This window comes from Vigna angularis, chromosome 3, assembly GCF_016808095.1.
Source record: "Vigna angularis cultivar LongXiaoDou No.4 chromosome 3, ASM1680809v1, whole genome shotgun sequence".
Taxonomy (NCBI): Eukaryota; Viridiplantae; Streptophyta; class Magnoliopsida; order Fabales; family Fabaceae; genus Vigna; species Vigna angularis.
In genome coordinates, this window is record NC_068972.1 from 12,194,068 (window position 1) to 12,219,731 (window position 25,664).

The 25,664-nt window shown below is 32.4% G+C and overlaps 2 protein-coding genes across 4 annotated transcripts; both read right to left on the reverse strand.

Moving 5' to 3' along the window:
• Positions 1 to 6,439: 6,439 nt before the first annotated feature.
• Positions 6,440 to 11,185, reverse strand: LOC108324026 (protein WVD2-like 3). 3 transcript variants are annotated; one of them, XM_017556807.2, is made up of 7 exons: positions 11,022 to 11,182; positions 8,279 to 8,846; positions 7,800 to 7,879; positions 7,581 to 7,674; positions 7,429 to 7,500; positions 7,198 to 7,308; positions 6,440 to 6,994 (listed from the first exon to the last, which is right to left on the reverse strand). In XM_017556807.2, exons 2-7 carry the CDS (start codon positions 8,840 to 8,842, stop codon positions 6,740 to 6,742), a joined length of 1,176 nt encoding a protein of 391 aa, XP_017412296.1. In that variant the 5' UTR covers positions 8,843 to 8,846; positions 11,022 to 11,182; the 3' UTR covers positions 6,440 to 6,739. The 3 variants fall into 3 exon arrangements, with proteins under 3 accessions (XP_017412296.1, XP_017412297.1, XP_017412298.1); XM_017556808.2 differs by lacking the exon at positions 11,022 to 11,182 and adding an exon at positions 10,980 to 10,998; XM_017556809.2 differs by having other exon boundaries at positions 6,780 to 7,016; positions 11,022 to 11,185.
• A 3,990-nt stretch (positions 11,186 to 15,175) lies between these two features.
• On the reverse strand, positions 15,176 to 20,017 carry LOC108324130 (ureidoglycolate hydrolase). The gene is made up of 12 exons (XM_017556966.2): positions 19,704 to 20,017; positions 19,525 to 19,610; positions 19,198 to 19,272; positions 18,965 to 19,093; positions 18,283 to 18,369; positions 17,925 to 18,127; positions 17,745 to 17,847; positions 17,372 to 17,463; positions 17,239 to 17,301; positions 16,791 to 17,031; positions 15,964 to 16,004; positions 15,176 to 15,449 (listed from the first exon to the last, which is right to left on the reverse strand). Exons 1-12 carry the CDS (start codon positions 19,884 to 19,886, stop codon positions 15,337 to 15,339), a joined length of 1,416 nt encoding a protein of 471 aa, XP_017412455.1. The 5' UTR covers positions 19,887 to 20,017; the 3' UTR covers positions 15,176 to 15,336.
• Between the last annotated feature and the right edge of the window lie 5,647 nt (positions 20,018 to 25,664).

Below are 25,664 nucleotides of genomic sequence, written 5' to 3' on the forward strand. Positions count from 1 at the left end.
TATGTTAGTATGTTAATGGGCTTTATCGAGCATAGGAATAAACTTTATCTTTCTGTTTGTGATCACATACTCAATGTGTCTCTCTTATCTTTTGACTCCTCTTCTCTCAAATCCCAACTACACTTATTTGTGTGCCAATATTCATCTTATTTGCTTCTTCATCATTGCATCCATCACAAAGCCTATGCTGCACCTATCTACTATTTCACTTCCTCTTTAATTTTTCCATCAACATCATCTTTAAATTTTTCTTCAATATTACCCTATAATTTACAATGTTCATGCAAATTAACATATGGATTAACTGTTTTCTTCTCTTGATGTATTTCTGTTATCTTACATATATTCAATTCAGGTTATGCAATTTGAGTACAAAAAGTTTTCCCAGCCATGAAGACTTCTTATAATTACAGAAAATAATAAATAGAAGCTGTCCTTTTATGAAGTCGTCCTCAAATAAATTTAAATTTAAAATTAATGTCTGTTAAAAATTTAAAAGAAAATTCAAAAACAGTGTTTGTATGGTGTGATCTCTTTTGAATATGATTTATCCAAATAAAAAAAATTAAAATTTTACTCACATTCATAATTTCCTTTCCAAATTGTGGTGCAAAAACCTTGACCACCATATATGGTGTGCATTGGTTTCACTGGGTACTATATATAAGGTGATGTCATCCATATTAGCTTACCGAAAGTCAAAGAAACATTTATTTCTAACACTCATCATGGTTATACGAGGTATCTCTTCAATGAAGACACTAATTATGGCAAAAGAAATCCGAGTTGCATATCTATGTCTGATTATGTACATAAAAATAAAAATAGCTGCATAAAGCAGTTTGTCGTAGTTTGTCAGACATTTGAGATCATTTTTGTATTTTAAAAGTCATTAAATAATAAAAAAATATGATGATAGATTTTTTCTAAAAACTCACTGAAAAGATGTACTGTAGTGATATGAGTATTTGAGGTAATTTAATGGTATCCTCTTTAGCAGATTTTGCAGTATGAGTGTATGAGGAAAGGTGGAATGAATAAATTGACGTGGGGTGAGGATTGTAGCGTAGAGGATTACGTTAGGACTGAGAATGAGAGGAAGTTGAACGGACCCATATGGTGTTATGAGAGTTTGATGAATCATGCAGAGTAGTCTGACCCATATGGTATTATGAGGTTTTCATGCACAATCTATGACCCACACGGCATTAAAAGTTAGGAATGGGCTGAGAGTAAGGCAATGGTTATGATGGCAGTCTTAAGCTTGAAAAAAGACTAAAATTCAAAGCTTCACTCTAAAAGAACTTCTACCCTACAATTGCAACAAATAAAGTGAAAGGTCTAAATCTTATATTCTTTGCAACTCTCCACAAGCAAACCCAATCGACAAAAATTCAACTTTAAAAAGATAAGCCTCAACTTTTTTACATATCTATTGCATTTTCCCTTTTCAGTCTTCATTTCACACCAACAACTCTGTTTTTCAACGAATTTGGTGAAAACAACACAAGGGTCGGCAATCAGGACCGTGTTTCACATACCAATTCCAAACAAAACTTAATGATCAGCTTTTTGTTTTATTTAACCACATTCTCATTTTCCCAATTACTCTATTTATATATATAGCAATAAAAGCAGATTGGATATAGCATTTAAGAACTAAACATAAACAGAAGGACTATAATGACTATTCGAAACATAGAAATTTCACGTTTGACCAAGGAAATTACGAAATATGATGGACAAACATATTTTAAAGAGAATTAAAACGAAGCCAATCAAGTAATCTTTGAGTATCCAGCAGATTATGTCATAATCCATGTCATTTTTTTCTGCCAATTTTAAGAAAGAAACACATGAACTTCCGATGAAAAAGATTAGAGAAAAGAGATTTGAACTTACACGTTCCTAGGCAATTGAATTCTGTTGGAGATGAAAGAATGAATATTAAATGGTTAGTCGCTAGATCATGGGAAAAAGAATGAATTAGATTGTTAATGGGAAGATGAGGACAGATACTTTGAGCTAGGGGGAATGAAGCCTGGTCCGAGATCATTCTCTGATACGATGGATGAACTTTGCTTTAGAATGAATGGTCTCGAACCAGACACCATTCCCCTCAACTCCTTCATACGTCTGTGTGGAACAAATTGTGGGAGAGAAAGACTTGGTTTGAGACAGAAGCAGTGAGGACTGTTTGATTTTGATTTGGCCATGCATTGTTTTTCATGGGCCCTTATATACGTGAAGATGGGGAATATGTGGGTCAGAAAACGGTGTGTCCCACATGCCATGGCTCCCCCATCTTGTCAAGCTTTTCACACAGATTTTAAGTGTGTATTACACAATATTTTACCCTGGTTTTTAGTTCAAATGATCTATGTAAGTACTATAACCTTCTTTGGGGAAAAGATTTTTACTTCTTTCCTTCTGTTTTTTTAGTTTGTGTTCTTCTTCGTGTTCTAACTACCTAAACGACTGTTCACTTTCGTTGTTATTATTCATTCCATGTGTATATCAGTGGCAAAGTTATACATCTGACGTAGATGTCAACTGTTATCTTTGAAAATTCAAACATACTGATTATGTCTTGGAAAATGAAAAAAGGAGTTAAATAAGGTATGTTTTCCTTATTTTGATGGTAAATGGTTTCAAATCAATAAAGGTTAAGGTGGATTAGTGATGCAAAAGTAAACAGATCTTTTAGCATCTGTTAAAGGCTCAGTAGCAAAGTTCCCTTTAAGTCCTACCTGCCTTGCCAATCTCTTACCAAACAACACCGCCAAGTCCTATCACAGACGTGGCCAGCAATAGTATAATCCTATTGCTTGGAAGACTTAATACCATCTACACAAGTCTTGCTGTTGCATTTGACTTTAATAGCTCCGTCTAAGTTCAGAAGATTACCTTAAACTGTTCCTTGCAAAAAACTTAGGTAGAATTACTTGTACATTTTGTAAAATCATGTCAGCAGGGTCCGTGCTCCACAATATTATTCTGATGGAGCCAGTTGTGTATTGTGATCAATAGTGACTTTGGTTCTGTACATATTATTGCTTTCTTTTTATGCATTATTGTAAAATAAATAATAAGACGTAGTTTCTTTCTTGCTTACGGGGTTGATGTTGTCAGAATGACTTAAGCAGTGAGTAAAAGTGATACAACACAAATTATTGTGTATCATGGTATTGAGATGAGTGTTTAAAGGGATTCTCTTTTGCTTTCCACTTAGAAAAAGGGGCAAATGAAGAGTGAATAGGTTCTTTCATTGATGAATGAAAGAAATACTGTTATTGCCAGACCTATATAATCTTAAGCGTAGGTAGTGGCAAGTGGAAAGTGGACAGTGGACAGTGGACAGTAAAACAGAACGTGTTTTGAAGAAAAAAAAATATTACTGAAAAGTGAGGGCAAAAAGTGTAGGTATTAGATACGCACAAATATATAATTTCAATAGTATGTTGTGATTTGAATTTCTTGATATGTTTTCAGCTTATAATTCCTCGAAGCTCTAAACATGCAGAAAGTATTGTTGTGGTCCTAACGGGGGAAAAAAGGAAAGAAAAATGCAGTTAGGCAAAGTAAGCATGATGATGAGATTGAGCGAAAGAAGCCCAAAATTGAGTTAGGGATGAAACCGAGAGTTTGACCTAGTTGTTAAGCAGAAGTAGAAGTTCTTCCTACGTTGACTATTAACGTTTAGAGATTATAGAATGGCGAGCGAAAAACTGGTCCAAGAAAGAATTTTGGAAGGAAAGTGAGGAAAGTCGTGAAGTGAGGGAATATAATGATAGAAGCAATGAGTAGAAAAAAAGAAAGAATGAATAAAAAAATTTAGAGCATGCGGGTGATTGATTTAGAATGAAGGATAGGATGGTGTTTGTCCGCTTTGAAGTGTGTGGGACAGTTAAATTGGAGAATAACAAACGATAAAAACAGGGAGAAGGAAACAAATTGAGTAACTGATGATGCGGGGGAAGATGGAAGGAAATAAAACTCACATGCAAAAAGTAAGAGTTAAAGGACGATAGCAACTTGTCATGGAACTTGAGAAGGACGATGGCCCCTCTAACCCCAACACCATCAAATTGCTTTCTTCTTCTTCCTTCACATTTTCATACTCTGCAATCTGCATTCTCAGTTTCTCAACCCTACAAAAAATGTTATGCTAATAACCCTCTGTTACCAAAGAAGGGTCACTCTCTCACTCTCATCCATCCTTTTCTTGTAGATACTCGAGATTATGCCGACTCATTATTGTAGACTGGACACACAATCACACCCTCTGCATCTAACGTAACACTTCACTATGCCGATCAAAGAAACTTCTCCGTACTTCATCACCTAATATCAATACCATTTTTTTAATATAAACAATCCATCCTTATATTTTCTGTTTCTTCTAAACTAAACCCTTTCAATGTGTCGGTGAAAAACATTAACTACATTGAATGGAATCTCGCTGTTCTTTTCTCTAAAATAACAAAACCACCTTTTAATATCACTCAAGATTTCAGTTCTCAATAATTTAGCATGTGAACTGTAGTTAAACTCAGCTGATGAATTATTCACATGATATTCATCGATATTGATAGATATCTTAATATTTTCATACGAATTTCAAATAACATGCCGTGATATCCTTCGCTTAAAAATATCACACCCAGGATACAAAGGTTAGATTGAGAGACTCAGAACTATTATTCACAAAGGTCTAAATCAATAAATGGTATATCTTTAAAGAGCTGCAAAAGCATTTTTAATTTAATAAAATTATATATAGTCCTTTTTTTTAGTTTATATTGTAATTTATTTTGGTTTATATTTGTTTTTATAAAAAACAGAGAGACTTAAAAGTTAAAATATTCAATTTTTTTTATAGTGTAGATAGTTATTTATAAACCTAGAAATAGTTAACGTTACCTTCCTTTTAAGGGTGGATCTTGAGTGTTAAGACATTCCTGTATGTTGGGTTCAGTTTGAAATTATCTTTGTGAGAATTAGTTTACCAAAGTATACTAATATTCTGAGAAAGATGATATCCGTATTATCTTGTATTTAAACTTATTTACTGTAACCTAATTAATTTATCTAAGACATCTTTCAATGTCTGAGTTAAAGAAAATCCTCACAATAAAATATTAAAGAATTTTTTCTTCAATTAATTTTTATATATTCATGTGTAACATGTCCATGAAGCATTAAGATTAGCATTACACTAATATGTTAAGTAAAATTAACTATTAAAAATAATTATTGTGATGCTAAAAGTTAAAAGAAAAATTGATTACTAGAAAACTTTATTAGTTTTCAGAAAAATAATTGCAGAAAACTAAAAAAAATTATAAGTGAATATATTGAATTAGAAGTATTTAGGATAACTAATTTTAAATGTTATAGTAAAATGATATAAAAGGAAATATTTTCATATTTTTTATAGATAAATTTGATCTTTTTATGAAAAAATGCTTTTTAGTAGTGAATTCTTATATTTTTTATTTATAGATAAAATGTTTTATTACATATTAAAATAAATAGTATAAATAATGTAATAATTAACATAAATAAATAATACACTAGTTACAAATAACTCCATGGTTATTATATACTCTAATTGAAAATAAATATATACAAATGTTGAAACAAAAATGTTTTCTAAGGCTGTATGCACTTAAACTAATTGTATAAAGGATCTACATTAAAAAATGTTAAAATGTTGTTTGTTCACATGTTACTTAGACATTTACGTCATTTAGATTTAACTCTATCAGGCGAATAAAATTTCGTGCTTAACTCATACTCAAAATAATAATTTACACTCTGTATTTTACCACTTCTACTCATTATGACAGTATACAATAATTGTACCAATATCAAACACAAATCTGGTTTGACCTCTAAGAAAACTTTTCTTGATCAGAAAATCCTACAACGAAACAAGGTTTTAGAATATGCTTCAACAAACTAAACTACATGGATATGGAGGCACTATCCCTTAGACCAGAAGTGCTGCTTTTACAAATGGGGTATCCTTTGTTCAAAAGGGTTTCTCTTTTGCCGTGCAAAAACAAAACAATACAAGCAATAGACATAAAATTTTTATTTCTGCTTTCTACCGTAACTACTAGACATTAATGTCCCACCTAAAGGCAGAAAGCACTTGACCCTTCAGCAAAGTTGCACGTTATTCCTCTGCCATTATGGCCATAGTATGCCAATGTGAGTGATGTCACTGAAAGAAAGGAAATGGTCATCTAGACGGATGATCATCTTAATTTTAAACAAGGTTCCTTTTATGTTGCATGTAATGTCCATATACTCCCATAAAGTTGGAGGTGAAAATCATAGCTATGGCACTATCTTATCTTTCGTACACTACTACTAAAACCCCAAACGGCTTTGCTAATGCGAGAAAAAGTAGCAAAAGAAATGGCAACAATGAAGCATAATAATTACTTTACTGCTAATCGAACAGCATTATTTGATGATGACTTCAAACAATCTGATCCTGGACTTCAGGCAGACAAACAAATGCTGAAATTGCTCTTATGAGCAATAGGATTTAATTTTACAAATAATTTGAAATAAATTACAAATAAACATTTTACTACTTACGCAATGCACACAGCAGCAAGTGCCTTATAAGTTAAAGGAAAAACATGTTTGTTGGGAGAAACAAGACCGCAGTCCCCAGATACATATAAATTAGAAAAATGAGGAACTAATCTCACTGAAAATTTCACTGGCTGCCAATCTTCAAGTCTGCTTGTCCAGTTACTTTTGCCATATCAATTTCTTCAATATGATTGGCCTTGTTTTTTGGGTCACACAAGTCATTCACTTCACTCTTAACATCATAGTTGTTGGTCTTCAGTGTGTGATGCTTTCTCCGGATACCAGATCCTTTCTCCTTACCCCCTTCAGATAAATTAACTGCACCATTGTCGCTCTTTTGCCGGCCCAGCTTTGGAGATTTTGCTCGCGTGGCTGGTAGCTGACCCAGACATAATACTCAACTTTTGTCAAGCACAGAAGTTGAAAATATGTCTATGTAATTAGATCTTTCACAATTATAATGAGCAGTTTTTCAGTTACAGTTGAAATTTAGTTCTAGAGCTTAAGATGAACACAACATTGTTTTTTTTTTAAACTGCGCCCCATACATGATATTATAACAAGTACAAGAACATTACATACCTTCTTCAGTTCAACCTTGGGAGGAGGCCCCTCATGGTAAAAGCTAGGCATAGGGCTTGCTTTAAAAGTTAAACTCTTCCTTAGCTGCTTGATAGCTTCCTCCATCTCTTCCTTAAATGTTTAGAAATTGATGAAGGAATTGGAATGAGAAAACAAACTTATGTTGTTAAAGAAAGTAACAAGTTGGCAATGTATTCCTAAGTTTTGAATATACAGGATAAAGTGTTGCACCTTGGTCCTTGCTTCACTTTGATTCTTCTCAGCTTCCATTGCTTGGTGCTTTTCCTCCAATTTTGTATAAAACTATGGAAGGGACCATGAACAAATCAATTTGAGGTAGGAAAACCTATTCAAACAAAGCTAACTAACACACAGGTTGTTACCTCCTTCCTTTTTTCTGCACGTTCAGTGGACCGAAACACAGGAGCAGAAGAAACAGTTGCCCTGGATTTGATGGACCGAACAGAAGTTCCGGTTCTTTACATTGTCAAGTAGTAATAGAAATGTCAAATTCTAAAAGCAAGTAGACCCATTGCCAAAATAAGAAAAAACATGACATGAGAATTTGATACTTATCAACTTAAACATTTTTAAGAGGATACATTGAAGCTACGGAGCAAGCATCATCCTCATCAGGATGCTTCTTGTTATCAGGTTGCAATGGCTTTCTTGAAACTAACAACTGCAAGTGAAAGCAGAGAAAATAAAAGATTTAAGACTGACTATGAATAAATAGTAACAAGGAAAAAGCTAACCATACACAGTTCACCAATGACTTGGTCAAATAAAATTTAATTTCATTTAATCGCGATGTTTATAGCAATCCTTATAAGTTATAAGATAACAATTTTACCATTCTGTGGAATCGCTTAATGGGATAGACGTAAAAAGCTTAAGCTGTCTGGTTCTGAACTTTGTATGAATATACAAGAGATAATTTATAAACTTAAAAAGTTTTTCTTCCCTGATGATATACTTAAGAAATCACAGTGTTAGAAGGGTTTATTTTTAAAACCTTCCACAAATATAAAGATATCAGAACGATTAAAGATGGAAATAAATTTAACACATTAGCATATACCTGATTCTGTTTATACATATTGGGAGATAGCACGCTTTTTTTATTTAAAGATTTTCTCTCATTATTGCCCTTGTCTTCTTCAAAAGCAGGACGAGTTCCAACCGAAGCACGCTTCTCGGTTGCTAAGGAAAACGGCTGTGGAACTGTGGGCTTGATTTGGGCACTGCCTGTACACCTGCTATGAATATTTCCAGCAGGAGGTCGTGATCCATTCTTCACAGTGTCTCGTGGCTTGTGTTTGCCCCGTATTTTGTGGGATTTAAAACTTTTCTCACTGACAACATCCTCAGAATCTGAGGTTAACTTCTCCTCGCACTTTTTAAGATTATTGACATCAGAGACCTTAACAGAAACTTCTGTGGTGCATTCCTTCACCTCATACTCCTTTGCACTCTCCTCTGAACTATGATGTTCAGTTGTCTCGTTGATTTGTTCATAAGACTCTGTAATATTGTGATGCTCACCTCCAGCTTCATGACCTGAATCATGGGAAACGCCATCCGAATATACTACCACATGATCTGGCTCCTTGATGATACAAATATCTGTATCTTCTATTCCCATCGCTCTATAGCAAAGAAATGTGAAAACTATATAAATTGAATTGGCTGAAATGTCACAAATAATAAGGATAGTTTGTTTTACAGTTCTCTGTTACGATTGACATACATAACAGAAAAATAAGTACATGCATAATTGAGAAGGGGCGGAATCGAGATGTCCTTATTTTTTATTTTGTAAGCACCCAAAAAAAGACAATAGTCTTGTAGGATTCATTATTTTTTATATAATGTAGATCAACACAATTGACTCATTTAAAAGAAAATTTGAGCAATATAATACATATAATAATATTTTTGGATTTCGTTTAGCATTGAGAGACTCGGTTCATTCTAAGATCAATACCTGAAATTACATTACAAACATCTATAAACTTCATCTAAAATATGATAATTCTTACGATGTTGATGGTGAAATTGAGTTTGAAGAATTAAAGTTCATTTGAGAGATTCTAAAAATTAAATCAAAATCAAGTTTTATGATATTGAATTCTTTGAAGACATTTAGTTGTTTCCCTAATGCATGGCATACCTTGTAGAATAATATTAACTATTCCTATTATTCTTGCACGCACTAAAAGAAGTTTTTTGAAATTAAAATTGTTTAAATCTTATTTGCAATCTGCTAAAGTAGATTAAATAGTGCTGCTCTAACTTCTATTGAAATATTTAAAAAAAAAGGTAATATGAAAGAATTATAGGTGTTTTCGCAACAAAAAGAAAATACAAAAAGAACAATATTTATCAGTTTTCCACAAGACACCCAAAATTTGAGGTCAACCCTGAACCTATTTTGGGTAGAAAGATAAGAAAAATTAACCCACAAAAGATATGCGCCAAACCATTTCAAAAGAATTTATTTCTAAAATAATCAAATAAAGAAGTATTACAAAGAACACGATATTTTCTAAATGTTCCTTCATGAAATCTATAATTACACATTTCTCTGAATTTGTTCGGAGAATTATCTAGATGTTATCCTTGAAACTATTGTTCTCTCCTGGAAATATTCATTAGAACTATCTTCTCCTCACTACAACCACAATTGATTCTGACACTCACAATTTAAACACTGTTACTACTAACATGCCTAAATGTACTTATAAATTTAATAAACACAAGGCAAGATGAGAATATTCTCTAAAATCCTTAATCGTTGCGTTCAACTACAAAAGGTGAAACCAAGGGGCAAAAGATTATTTTAAAACTCAAGAAATGAGCATGACAAGTCTTTTTGTATGAAAGCATATGTGCATTATTTAACATAAATCATATGGAATAGAATTAATTGTCTACCTAATTCCAGGCTTAAAAGCACTCAGATAAACTAAAACATGCAAAAGGAAAGCCATCAAATTGGTTGGTGGGTGTCTCCAATCAATGATTAAGACTCTAATAATTAAAAAATCAACAATTCAAGTATCTCATAAACAAGACATCATATGTGCAAGAAAAAATATGGGTGTTAGCAAGGAAAATAAGAATAGCCCGGTTTATTTTCTTTTTAAGTGTAACCACGAAGATCATCCCAAGGAAAACATGTTGTGGTTTAGAGAAATTAAAATACATTGAATTTTCTCAAACTCCAAAATGAACGAAGAGAATATCTTACATAAACGGTGTCCACCGACAAATTCAATATAAACATAGATCACACGTGAAGAGCGGTTATAGTATATATTTCAAGTTACAGCAGAAATGGCAAAGTTTAAATCTCGATGGATTCATTATTTTTCCAAAACTGGATCAAAACATGCAAAGATTTAGGTGCAAAATGCTTCCCAGGAAAAGAACCAAAACCCAAAAAAGAGGGGAAAAAACTCAAACTTTAAATTATCTATACTTTGCAATAGAGAAACAATAAAGAAAAAGCGAATTCCAAAATTCAACATGTAAACAGATTTGTCTTCTTCTTCCTCAGCCACATTAGACATTTTCTCAACAAGTAACTAAACCTTCACTTAAATTTTTTTTCCCATCAACCAAACAGAGCCCGATTTCTAAAGAAAATCAACCCAAAGGGTCAATGAACCAGAAAACTATAAAAGAAATAATTGAACAACCCATTAAAGTAAGCAATAAAATAAAGAAGACACAGAAACAGGGAGTAGGAGGATCTCAGAAAGAAAAAAAAAATGTACATTTTGAAGAATAGGAATGGAGAAGAGAGCAGAATGACTCACATTGTTAGTTGGATCTGGAAAGAAATAATGCAACTGTATTGATGTGTTGTGTTTTGAGTTTGAGTTTATGCCTGAGTTTTGTCCTGTACTGTGTATGTTGTGTTGTCGCGCGTTTATATCAGCCTCGTCGGTCACTCGCCGTTTCTTAACGGTGTTAAATTTCGTCTTTCCAATTTTGAATTTGGATTCATCCCCTTTTGTTGTGGTGAACAATTGTAAATAATTCTTTCCTTAAGCCACTGGATAAAATTATCAACGAATCCCTTAGATTAAATTTAAATATTCTACCAAATACTTTTTGTCTTCATCTCTCTTTTTCTTTATAATAATTGATAGTGCAATGTTTAATCAAATAGACAAACACCCTCTCGTTTTTGTCTTTACAATTGGATATTTGTGTACAGATACATCATTGCGTGTTTTTAGTCTTTTCTTTTCTCTCTCATTACCACAAAACCTCATAATTCATACACTTTTTTTGCATACCCCTTTTCCAAGTCATTACTTACTAAAATTACTGAATGCTAAGTTAAAGTTCACAACTTTAATTTGAATTTAAATGAAATTCTGTAGAATTCAGTTTGAAAAAGTATTCTCTTTTTTTTTTTCATGTCAAATTGAATTTTCAAGATAAAATTAAATATTCGATCTACTTGGTGCGTTGTTATCCCAATCATTTTACTCATCTAAGAATTATTGGAATAATTAAAATTCCGTTATTTAACACCTGAAATTAGAAAATAAGTGGATCCTTCATTTATTTTATTTTTTTACTTAAAGAGAATAAAGCCGAAAAAAACCAAATAAAAATAATCTATACATATTCATTTTTTTTATTTTTTTTTAAATAACCATCATTTTAAACTAAAATAATTATATTTCTATTTTTATTCTTTAAACAATCGTTAATTTAAATTTAACTATTTTTAAATTAAAATAATTATTTTATCATTTTAATTTTTAAAATTAATATTTATTTAAATTCAGTTATTTTTTAATTAAATTAATCATCTATAATAAAAAAAGGCCCACATACATCTTGTATTTCCCTTGTTTCCAGTAACATTTTTTAAACTAGCACTGAATCAACCAATTAAAAACCGAACACAACCTTAGGATTTAAGTTGTTTTTTTTCAAAGGCAACAAAATGAGTTTATTGCTAAAATCAAGATTAGGAGTATAAATCAAACAATAAATTGGAAAGCTGAAAAACACGTTTGACAGGTGCCTGATAAAATTCGTCAATAATCAACAGATGGTCCCCTCCTATATAAAAATGTTAATCTCTGCTATAAGTTTTATTTTTCCAAAAAAAAAAGGTTAAATCCCATATAAACATCATGCACAACTCACACTTATATATAGATAGAATTGCATCATAACGTGTATAAGAGTGGCAAAGTTTTATTCATTACTAAATGAGTATATTCAACTAAAGAATGACGTCATGAATCCTAGAATCGCCACTATAAGAAGACTTCTATTTAGTTATTATTTGCACTTAAGGATTGTTCTCACGGTTGAATTTGTATATATATCCGGTTTTTAATACTAAAAATGGAAGGTATAATATGTGTCTATAAAATTTACCTAACTAGAGAAATCACATCAAATTGCCTAATAAGATAATCTATCATTGGAAATATTTGTATCAAAATGTTTATTAATCGAAATTTAAATATAAATAAGTTCTTAGACTTTAAGTGTGTAACTCAACTCCCGGTGAAAGTGGTGTATCATTATTAGTCAAATACTAATTACTAATAAGGGTAAGGTTTTCAACAATGCCCCTTGTGCTAAAGTTTGGAAATTTTTAAAATATGACTAAACATTTATAGCTATGGTTTGATTTCTATCTTAGAATTTATGTTTAAATCAAACTCAATTCGAAAAACTAGTTTAAGAGGGACATTTCTGGTGTTTGTATACACTTGTTGAATGAGGTTTCTATCATTTCAACGTGGTATCTCCATCATAAATAAATAATAGTAGTTATGATCTGGTTGATGACATAAAACACTAATTAATTTTGCCAGTAAGGATCACTAAATCATGATGGTAATGTCTTTGCAGAAAAGCAATTAGAGAAAAGACATTCCATCTAATGCATTGCTTAGATCCTATCCATGACTGTTCCTGCGTAACCCCTCGAAAAATGCCCAACACCCTCCCATCATTTATTAAATTGTTAATAATTCATTCAAGTTCTTGAATTGTCTTTAGCCCTCGATCATTTGCAAATTAATATTTTTTAACATCCAGTGCAAATAACGGACACAAATTTTGAATTTCGTGGCTTGGGTTTTTTCAAACGAAAGCTTGAAGCTTAAATCAAAGCATATGCATGAAAAAGTAGCAAAGCTTTCCTGGGATGTGCATGTTTGTTGTTCGGTTTGCATTGATTTTTCATTAGGAAAGTGCGTGCATTACATTCTTTAAATATTAATAATGCACTTCACATACAACTCCATCATCACGTAGAAAATTATGGATATTGAAAAAGTAACCAATGTTAGTTAAAATGATAGCTAGATTTTCATGAGAAAAAATTTGCATTCATTTGTTCGTCTGGCAAGAAACTTAACAAGAGAAATAATGAGCAATTATACATTTCAGCATTCACATCCAGAAGGTAATTCGTGAGTTAAAAGGATTACGATAAACTTAAATTTTAAAAGTGTATTAGTAATTTTATTTAAATTTTATTGTATTAGTTCTAATAATATTTAGTTCAATTTTAATAAAGGTAAAATAAGGATGAATAGTTTTAATTTTTCATTAATTTAAATACAATATTTTATTTTCTTAAAATAAGATAGATATATATTAAATAATTGTTTTTATTTTGAGTTAATTAATATTTTGTTTTTAGTTTTTGTTATTTGTATTTGGTGAAAGTTCTATTTACATTTATTTAAAAGTTGTCAAAATTAAGTAAAAGTTACAAAAAAAAATTTGAAGAATCCTGTTATAATGTAAGTCACGTTTATTTTCTACAAAGTGATTTCAGATAAGGGAGGGTCAAACACTCTCGAGAAAACAATAAATGCTTGAGTGTTTTTGTAAGAAAGATGTCAAAGGTTCTCAACATAATTAGTGTGCACAACTTAAGAAAAAACCAAAATAAATGTGCCCAACTCACATATGTTTCATCTCTCTTTCTTTTTTCCTCTCTCACTAAAGTTTTGATACCACTTTGTAAAAAATAAACCTGACACACACACTATAATAGGACTCTTAGTTTTTATTATTTGTATTTAGTCTAAAATCTTATTTACACCTATTTAAAAAACTGTCAAAGTTCAATTATAATTTGTACTGTCCAAGATCCTATTTACACCTATTTTCCTATTTACACCTATTTTAAAGTCAGGCAAAGTTCAATAAAAATTAACACAATGAATTGAAAAGTCCTGTTATAATGTGTGTCACGATTATTTTCTACAAAAATTGCTTTACCCTGTTTTGTCTGTTGAAAAGTCATTATTAGTTTAACAGTAGAAAGTTAAGAATATAAAGGCTACATTAAAAAACAATGGTTTAGAGGTCAAATAAATCACAATCTAAGTCAATTGAAGTACAAAATAGTAGGTACAAACCTTCCCACGTCAAGGTTGAGTTTGAGTCATAATTTGAGAGTGAAGAATGAGCGGTTTGTTCTTTTGAATCTCTCCGTAGTTTAAGCAATAAACATAGGCATGGGCGAAACTACCCACCTGGAGCATCACAACTAAAATTCATCCTTACTTTACTAACTTCCTTCTTCTTGAGGAAGATCTTACAACCCACAATATCATTTTCTCACTCAAAGGATCCATGAAGGGCTATTCCAACCACCAAACTAAAAATATGTATTTTTCCCACTTATATTCTAATCACTTTTATTTATTGAATCCAGCTGTTTTGACCATTATAATCAGATGGGATTTTAAAATGTAATATGGACAATAGAGAAAAGTAAGATGTCTTTTGTCTCCATACAAAGTGGTCCAACTATTTAAGATTTAAAAAGGCTATTCTGGTTGGGGTGTATGCAACTGGGTTCTACAATACCAGTAGTTTCTTTGTCTTTTAAGCAGTTTGGTGAAGTAAAATTCACTCTTGTGAGTCCTTCTCCACAGGCAGGCAATTATCATTTTACAACATTAAAAAGTGTTTCTAATAAATCTTCTTGTCATATTGAATAGTTCAACCCCTCATCTTGATAGAAAAAAGGGGGGATTAAGTTTTAAATTATTTAATCAGTAAGCTATAACAGTCAACAGTCTAACAGAAATAAATTACGTTTTTTCAACAATGATAGTCCACATGAACTCACTTCAGAATATGTAACTGACTGGACAATTTAGCTAGGGTGAGCGCCAATACTTTTACACCATTAGACATATCTTGAATGCTGGCAAACTCTTCAGGCTTATGGCTGTACCCTGTAAAAGCAAGAAAAAGAATATTGACAAATTCTTTTCTTTATGAAGCTCTTAAAAACATTTGAGTTTGAGATTTAAGACAGACATCTGAATCTTCAAACTATTAACAAGATAAGGTCAAATTTGAGTTTGAGACAGACATCTGAATCTTCAAACCCACTTGGCACCCTCCATTTACTAGTTGGGGAAAACCCAATCCTCAACCAGTTAAATTGGATTTTCCAGTCAAAAGTTGGGTATGGTAGGATGGGGATGGGGATCAAAGGCTATGACTATAAGTGTTTTTGCCATGTCTAACTTAACATGAAAAAGATTATATTAAATGTTTCTGAATTCTTAGTTCATTCATTAGATGTTTATTTACACAAGATTACAGCTCTACTTTTCAATCACTATAGGTCTTTAAAATAATTATAAGAAGAGCACAAACTACATTTTGTTCCCTTTCTTTTAGCTATGGATTGCACAAGAAATGCTGAAAGTGCAAGTGGTTCGCAATAAGAAAAGTAAATACCTTTGTAACAAGGAATGAAAATCATGCCCATCGGAGACAGCCTGCAATTAAAAAATGGGCGTACATGAGCAGCAGATATTTAATTCATATAATAGCAAACCCCTTGTTGTGTTCTTGTAACATAATATAATTGGATTAAATTATGCCAATGGAGGTCTTTCAACTGCTGTCAGAATGTTTGCAAGCATTAAACTTGTACGTGGCTATAGGATGAAAAGAGAGACAGGAGGCTCTCAATAATATTCTTCTGAATGTATGAAATTATATTAAATTCATACAATAAGCATTGAAACAAGAAAAAAAAAACTAAGCATCAAATTATAGCAATAATTAGGACAAGTACCAGCGTAACGCTACCACTAGTACAAGACCACCCCCAACAAGTCTAAAAACATGACAAGACTCCAAGCATAATAAGAATCCCAATATTCTACAAAATTAAAATGTGTGCAGTTTATGAGCAAGTAAAAATTGTGAGAAAATGTTTTGTGGGTCCAAATAACTTATCCAATCCATTCACTAGCATGCTCAAAACAAGACTTCTCCTTATTTTTATATTTCCTCCCATTTGGTCTCCATTCTGATTACCATTATGGTCAAGGTTTAGTCCTTGTATAAAGAGAAAGAAATTAAATATATTAGAATAAAGCAGTATTCCCCCAGCTCATGGAAATCACGGAACCTTTGCATGAACATTTTTCTTAGTTAGATCTTAGGATCTTTTCAACATTTGAAAATTTAATAATGGATATTTTCGGGCACTTCATACAAAAATAATATCTGCTCTAGTAAAACAAACTGTCATCTTTCTCTCTCTCCAGCATTACCTGGCCATAAACAATGAATCATGATAGGCTCTACTGATCATCAATTTGCTTGTCAAGTTTAGTTCTTTTGTTGCAATTTCAACTGCCTTTGTGACAGCTTCATCAGAAAGAGCCGGTGGATCCTGATTAATGACACGAAAGTCAGAGAGCTTGACACCACGGGTTTTGGTTATTTTAATTGCTGATTGATGAATTTTCTCCACCACTTTGTTTCTTCTTTCCTCATCAATGTCTCTTGTGTCTATGGCAATACAGAACAATTACAATCTAAATATTGTATGAATGATTATAATAAATTAGTAACTGGAATTATCCATAGGTAGTGAAAGAAAAAGTAAACAATAATCTGTAACAAGCACAATGAAACAACTATTGTATGGTAAAACCAGTTGTAATTTAACATTGTCAGAATGCCTGGTACAACTGAAGTTGTCCCGTAAATACACACCAATTTCGAGGTGAGATTTGCTAGGGATGCTGTTGATTGCTCCAGGATGCAGTTCCAGGATACCTTGTAAAATAAAAGAGATTAGTTTAAATGAAAGTTCTAGATTAACCGAGGCACTTCAATAATAACTTACCAACAGTGCCAACGGTATCAATTGACCCAGACTCCAGCACATGCCTCTCCACAGCCAGGGCTAGTTCAGAAGCAGCAAGACCAGCATCATTTCTGCTCAAAAGGATATATAAAGTGTAATTAAAGCATTAGAGTTTGTCCATTAAGAAGTTTCAATTTCAAAAGGGATCAAATAGTGGACTAGAAAATGTAATGGATTCAAAAGATAGAATGTTACTATTTGGTCTCTCAAAAATCATGGAAAGATATTGAACAACATAAAAAATTCTGAAAACTATAGAAAAAAGATATCTGCATGTTCAGTTCAAGTTACTGCGATAATAGAAAAGGATAAGTGTGTAATGTAAAAAAATAATATCTAATTTAAGATGGACCTGTTAGGCATGAGGACCGCGCCTGCATGGCCCCCATTTCCTTCAAATTCAACCTTTAGACTTGCTGGAGCTGCAATGGCAGTAACTATGCCTATAGATATACCTGGGTCAAGAAACATATTACGTCTGATCATTGAAGTTATGGCTATTTTAAGGTTATGTTAGCTCCAAGATGCGTACCTTCATCTTCCAGAATAGGTCCTTGCTCTATGTGCAGTTCTATAAAAGCAGAATATGTTCCTTTCTTTAAAAATACACTGGATAAGTCGTCTCCATTTTTCCCATACCCAGCAGATCTTGCAGCATCTAGGAAGGATATGTTTTGAATATCAGTTGTTGTCTTTAGAGCATTTGCAAGATCCTCACTCCCGGCCAATAAGCGGCTGCACAAAAGTAACAAATGATGAAGCTAGACGTAGCTTGGTTATCATGTCAGTGAGACAACACGAGAGGAAAAAAACGAATTATGGATTTGTTGATAAAAATAACTACAAAGAGGAATCCTGTTCGAAGACAGTACATAAACGCAGTTCCTTACCTTCCCAAGCAACCTATCCCAAAGCGTGTTGGTTCTTCTGATGTGAATGATATGACTTCCAATGATCTTCTAGGTTTAAAACCAGACCTGTAAAGGTTTACAATCAATATCACAAACATCACTACTCCCCAAAAAAGTGGATAATGAATTATTGTACATTATAAGTCTCATCTTGGCAATTTGGATCTTTCATGAATATAAGCAAATGCAAGGAATTAGTTAATCTGTGGAACATCTCATTTCTCTCCAGTTGTATGAGTTGATATTTCGGTATTTGCCAGAACATAACTTATTCCTGTCTTTTGTAAAATAGTTTAGAGACATGGTATGTTGTTTAACATCGAGTCATCCACAACACAACAAATCCATTGCTATTGTTCTGGTCAAGCATGAGACTTATAATGTACAATAATTCTAAGGCCAAGATGTTTGAATAGAAAATACAAGTTAGCTTTATCTTGATTCAATGTTTCTAAGGCCAAGATGTTTGAACTTTGAAATTATTGTACTGAAAGAGATGAGTATCTATTTGAACTAACTTCTGCAGAGGCTAATGCAGAACACCAGGACAGTGAAAATACATTAGGAATTAAATGTGCTAATAGACAAGAATTAAACATTTTTGTATTCTGAACATTCAATTAAGTTCTACAAATAATAAGGAAAATAAAAAAAATGAAACCTTTTTAGGACTCTGATGGCTTCAATAGCGCCTAAAACACCAACAACTCCATCATACTTTCCAGAGTATGGTATGGCATCAACGTGCGAACCTGTTGCAACTGCAGCAAGCTCAGGCTCGAGGCCCTCCCTGAATAATGCGATAAAGCGAAATAGAAGGTTACGAGGTTCACATATGCTTGACGACCAGATGATATTGTGTTTCGAAAGCTTTTAGGAACAATGGGCACTCACCAACGACCAAATATGTTACCAACAGCATCCTCTCTCACAGATAGACCAGCAAGTTCCATCTGGGTTTTTACATAGCTACAGATAAAAAGACGAGTAAAAGTCTATAAAGGCAGATTATGTTCAAGGCATATCTTCATAAGATTGAATAGTTTATTCATGCGTAAAAAAAAACACTTGCACCTCCTTTCTGCACTAACGTAAATTCACCTTTGCATCAGTCTATGCAGTGTTACATCAACAGGGTTCTTTTCACAATACCACAGCCAAAATATAAAGCACGGCCATGGTAATAAAATTAAAAAGAAAAATGGAATTTGATTCACGTACTTGCGACCCAAAACATCCTTGTCAGTGAACAAGACTCTGGTCACTGATGGAGCAGGTGAGTCAGAAAAAGCTGCAAGCTCGTCAATCTAAGAACAATACACAGTCAATAAGACTATAAACAATCATCACCGCCAAAAAACCAAAAACCAAAAGCCCCAGTTGCGTAAGTAGATTACTACCTGGTTCTGCAGAGCTTGAGCATCAACGGAGAGTGAAGTGAGTTGGAAAGAGTGAGGTTCGTTGATTGCGTAGCCAGAAAATTTCTCCATGGTGGCTGTGATAGAAGGGTCATCATACTGATGTTGCTGAGCAGAGACAGCAGTTAGAGTGAGAACTAGAAATAGGAGCACAGAGTGAACCATTTTTTGAGGTATTAATTGATTGGCGTTGCTATCAGCAGCCACACCTACCTCATCGGCGGTAATAAAGGATTCCTCTGCACGTGTTCTGTCTATTCACGTGCAGATAGCACTCTTGATTCGTGAAAGTGAATGACATAAGCCCCACAAACCTAATATCCCATGATCTCAAAAAGGTTTTCAGAAAATAAAAATATAACTGTTTTCAAATAAAACCAAATAACATTTTACTTTTTATATATTTTATAGATGTTTAGAAAGGGAGGATATGGTTTAATTTCTTTGTTTGCATTTTTATCTAAAACTAGTCTCATCGCCCGTGAGTACGGTTTTTTTTTAACTTTTTTTTTCTAAGTAGTGACAAAAGATAGGCAGGCATGACGAGTTTTCATTTCGACATCTGATCAGTTTATTCATTTTGGTTAATCCGTTTATTTCATGAGTCCGGCAATATGTTAATTTGGTCATTGAGTCCATTCTAGCAAGATCAATTAGTTTGTCTATCTCGACAATTAGTCAGCTTATATCATCACCTCACTCTGTGACCATTGTTTCTATCTCGATTCGGTAGAAATTTAAGTCTGAATTTAAGTATCAGAATTGAAAAAGTATAATAGTATATAAAGGTTGAAGTCACGTTAACATATTATTTTAAAGTTTTTGGTAACTGAGTAGAGAATGATGTTAATTGTAACATCCCAAATAACATTACATTTACGGTAACATTCCGTAATCTCATCCTTTAAAATTTCCTAGTTGATATAAGTCTATACATGTAAAAAGGTTCTAATTATAGTTCTTCTACTCCTCCCTTTTCTTGGCACTGTGTGAGGCGACATTCCTTCATCTGCTCCCGTATAACGAATTATACGATCATCGCACATACCCAAACACAAACAAGTAGGGTGAGCTAACATGCAACCAATCATTTATAAAACATGCATGCAAACCTTATATAATAATTATGTCAGACATATTCATATCATCATATAACAATCACATCATACATACTCATCTATTACTTTGATACACATGATAAAATGACATCACAAAACTTGTTACTTTATACCCCGACTCGTCCGGACTAGAATGATTACCGAGCTATGGCGGGTCTTGCACTCGTGGTGGCTTTTTGAAACTTGGGCACTACCGCCCTACACTACCGCCTTATGAAACTTGGGTACTACCGCCCGACACTACCGCCTTATGAAACTTGGGCACTACCGCCTTATGAAACTTGGACACTACCGCCCGGCACTACCGCCTTATGAAACTTGGGCACTACCGCCTTATGAAACTTGGGCACTACCGCCCGACCACAGTCACGAGGTTAATCCGTCATCACTCACCTTGGATCATATGGAAGCACCCAAGACTAGGACCTCCTGCTACTCCTCACCACATGGTTCAATCCTCTCTACATGAGAAGAAAGACCATTGGAGTTTCAGGATGACCCCCAAAACTGAGCTACCATGCAATCATTCTATACACCCACAAAATCACCACCATGTATCCTCTCATTGAGGATCATGGAATTACGTATATGAACCATACTATCACTTTGAAACTTAACCCAAGACATGAATAATAGATACTATCATATTATCACAGTGAATCCAACATATCTCATGCATTCACATACTTCCCATATAAATCACATCATTATAGTTCACAACCATGTTCAGATGCATAATTCAAATGTAATAAAATCCAATCATTTTAGAAATCATACAAACTGAATATATCACAAAATAAATTAACAGTACATAATCTGTTCAATATGATTTAAGTTAAAAACTTGTCGAGTAGACTTCCAGGAAAGAGAGGTGCGTCACAATGGACAACTTAAGTACCAAATCTTTCCTTAGCCAAAGCGTTCCTCAACTAGTTTTTAACAAATTTCTTATTTACAGATTCAAAACAACAACATATAATATTTACACCGAATTTCAATATAGATAAACATACAGTAAGCATTAACAATATTCACACATAATTTCAAGACATGAATAGTAATAAAACAGTACTAAATCATAATATAAAAGCTTATAAAAGTTAGCTCCCCTACCTCTATTCCAGACTTAATCTCTTGCTCCGAATTTGTTTCCCCGAAAATTCTTCAGAATCTCTACTCTTCTTGCAACTAAAAATTTCTCCCTAACTCTTTCTTCTATATTTCTCAAGCTCTCACTTGATTCCTCTTTTCTTGGTGTAGAATACCCTTCCCTCCCATGGCTATTTATAGGTAAAAAAATTTACTATTCATTAATTATTTTAATATTATTTATTATTTTAATATTATTTAAAAATAATATTTTAATTAGCAACTTGATTAAATCTGAACCTAATTCCATCTATGCTAAGGAATCCTAATTTCTTCCATGCTAAGAAATTCTTAATTATTTTTTTTTTATTTTTTTTTTACTATTCACTATTCACTTTTTACTATTCAATTTTCTAAAAAAAATTCTAAATAAGTTATCAAAATTTTGAAGCTCTCCTTCTAGAATTACTATAATTTTATATCCAAAATTTACATTTTTTTTTCTATCCATTAAAATTATTATTACTAATAAAATGCTAAAATTTACTATTATAAATATTTTTCATGAGTCTTACAAATGAAGCTACCAAAATTTCTTATTAATTTTTTTTTCCACATTTTATAAACTTATTATATTTTCCATTCACAAATAAATTTATTACTACTAGTAATGAAATTATTACTATTAAGGTAAATATTTTTCATGGGTCTTACATTCTCCCCAACAACAAAAATTTTCGTCCTCAAAAATTCGACACTTCACAAAAATAAATTGGGATAAGAATACATCATCTTCTAATTCCCATGTATAGTCACCTATTTTCCTATCCCAAACCACTCTGACTAAGTTGATATTTCTCCTAAACCATTTTATCGTAAGGCCTTCTATACCGAATGGTTAAATTTCTACTAGGAGATCCTTTCTAATTTGAATATTTTATACTTCCAAAATGCGGAAAAATCAGATACTACTACCATTTATATATATATATATATATATATATATATATATATATATATATATATATATATATATATATATATATATATATATATATATATATATATATATATTTACCGATACTATTGAAGCCTCTGGTATGCATGACCGGAACTATGGACACAGTGAGATTTTTGGCTATATAAGGAGGAGCGAACTGCGTTGAGCGACACTTTGAGGCGTTGCGATTTGTAGCGTGTGAGAGATTATGAGATCCTCTAAGTGAGAGAGCTTTCGGGCGATCCTCTGGGTGTGAGTGAAATCTGACTGCTGAGAGTTTTGAGTGTGAGAGCTTGTGGGATCTGAACACGAGTGAGATCCTCCTTCGAGCGTGTCTAAGAGCTTCTCAGTGAACCCTCTATCAAGTGAGACCCTGCCTCTACTTCCGCGTTCGTAAGTTTTTCTCTCTCTCAACCCTTATTCTCTTTCTTCAAGCTTTCCTTCTATGTTTTTCTGCTTTACGCTTATTTAGTATTATGTTCATTACTTCTCTTTCCTTTTTCTTACTCGTTATATATATATATATATATATATATATATATATATATATATATATATATATATATATATATATATATATATATTGTCATATTAATGAACACTTTGCCTTAAAACACGGGGTATATAGGCTGGAAAACCGTTGTTAATCTCCCTTCGTTTGAAGGTATGAAAGAGACATTCGGGTAGAACAACGCCACGTACCCCAATTAAAACAAACCAAAACAAACTTTTATTTCAACTTAAACAACAATAAAAATATGGACTCTATGGACTTAGATCTAGTTAAGATCCGTTGCGAGGACCGTGAAACAGATCTATTTCTGGACATTGAGACTTCAAAGGCTGGACAATTAAACTAAAATGAGAAGAAGCAAAATGGAAAACTTGACTTAAAATGGAAACTTGACTTGAACGTAATAAATCTTTTTACTTTTACTTTACTTTGTGAAAAAACTTAGAAAAATAGATATCGAAGCCAAGACAGTTTATAAACGATGGCGGTCCACCCCGGAACAAGTTAACATCTTGTTGAATATCTTCAATCATGGGATCACCAATCCTAGTCGAGATCAGATTCGTGAGATTACAGGACGACTCAAGGAGTACGGGGAAATCGGAGAATACAGCGTCTACTGTTGGTTTCAAAACCATGGAAATCGGTTGAAACATCGACGCTTGCCGCAAAACGTCCCTGGTACATCTAAACCTTCATATCTCCTCCTTCCGCCGTTTATGTATGGTAAACTTTCTTTCTTTTTTTTTTCTTTTTTTTTTCTAATTTTGTTTATTTATTTTATTTTATTTTATTTATCTCTCACTACTATTATTAATATATATATATATATATATATTTTTTTTTTTTCACTACCGTAGATCCTTCATGGGTAATTCCACATGCCCCAAGGCTCCTAGATCTCTTTCCCATCCCCCCTATACCTGAAGAAGAAGAGAAAGTTACTCCACCCATGCCGTTTCGCATCAAAGCTCCTTCCACGGAGCTTTCTTTGGGATTATCGTTCGCCGATCAATAGTCTCCTTAAGGAGACTATTTTTATTTAATTATTATATATATATTTATGGACTGTACTCTTAACGGTCACTTGTGGCCGACACTTGAACATTTTATTTTTATTTATGTACTGTGATCTTTATCTGCTTTGTTTTATATGCAAGTTAATGATTATTATTATTATTATTAATTTTTTTTTAACTATACTCATATTGGTGTTTCTTCAGCAATAATTCTCTAGATGTTCAATCTTCCTCCCTCGGTTTAAGGTAAATTTGGATATTGGAAGAGTTGTATAAATTTTGGGGATTTACAAGACCCAAGACAGAAGTGAAATTCTCAGAGGCTTAAGAGAAAAATCTATTATTGTAATTTTATTTTATTTATTTATATTTGTTTTCTCTCATAATGAAATTAATTAAATCTTATGTTTTTCCTTGATTCATTCAGTCTAAACATCTTCTAATTATGTTTATATATATGTGTCTTAGCCGATTTAATTTGCAGTGGTAGTTATTACTTAATTCACTTAACTGGTATCTATACTTAAAATTTTAAGACCTATTCTAATATAATTTAATACACTATCCAGAAATACCTCAGGTTTATAACTCGTAATACTATCTTGTATTCATACCCTAGAATTTTAAATTACACAAGTAAATGACAAATAATAGTTGAAAATGCATCAAACATGTTTATAAATTTGAAGTTCACTCAAAACAACTATGAATCGCTATACCATAAAATAATAACAAGCAGTACATGTTCATCATATGAATTATGAAATCATGAGCAGCCGTATACTAAACATAATATATGTAAATTTCACATAAACTAATAACCAAAGATAATATTATGTGAAAATCAGTAGCAAAAGATTGACTTCATTTACTTAATTAATTTTAATAAATAGTCAAACATATACACAATCGTAATATCAAAGTAATTAATTTCAATCTTCTCATTCGGTACACATACTAGAAACTAGATGAGTTCACCCCCTAAACCCTTGCCAAGCTAGGTATATTACAGGTTTCATGGTTGGGTTGGGTGCAATTTATTTCTCCGTTCACACAGAGAATTATGATTTATAATGAGTTCGTAGGATAAATTCACTCCTGTCACCATAACATGGTTGATTCCTTAAACCTTGTTACACTAATTCTTTCCCAAAGCTCTTTTTATTCTAGCCTTTGAACTCAACTCTTCTTATGAAACATAAT

What these genes read in the sequence shown, in the direction of transcription:
- LOC108324130 (XM_017556966.2), bottom strand. Translation starts at nt 19,886, where the DNA reads ATGGTTCACTCTGTGCTCCTATTTCTAGTTCTCACTCTAACTGCTGTC. An exon ending in AAGGATGTTTTGGGTCGCAA is followed by an intron (nt 19,273 to 19,524) that starts GTACGTGAATCA and finishes TTTTATCTGTAG; the next exon opens with CTATGTAAAAACCCAGATGG. An exon ending in TTTCATTCCTTGTTACAAAG is followed by an intron (nt 15,450 to 15,963) that starts GTATTTACTTTT and finishes TTGCTTTTACAG; the next exon opens with GGTACAGCCATAAGCCTGAA.
- LOC108324026 (XM_017556807.2), bottom strand. Translation starts at nt 8,842, where the DNA reads ATGGGAATAGAAGATACAGATATTTGTATCATCAAGGAGCCAGATCAT. An exon ending in GCTTGCTCCGTAGCTTCAAT is followed by an intron (nt 7,675 to 7,799) that starts GTATCCTCTTAA and finishes GACAATGTAAAG; the next exon opens with AACCGGAACTTCTGTTCGGT. An exon ending in AAAGTGAAGCAAGGACCAAG is followed by an intron (nt 7,309 to 7,428) that starts GTGCAACACTTT and finishes TAAACATTTAAG; the next exon opens with GAAGAGATGGAGGAAGCTAT.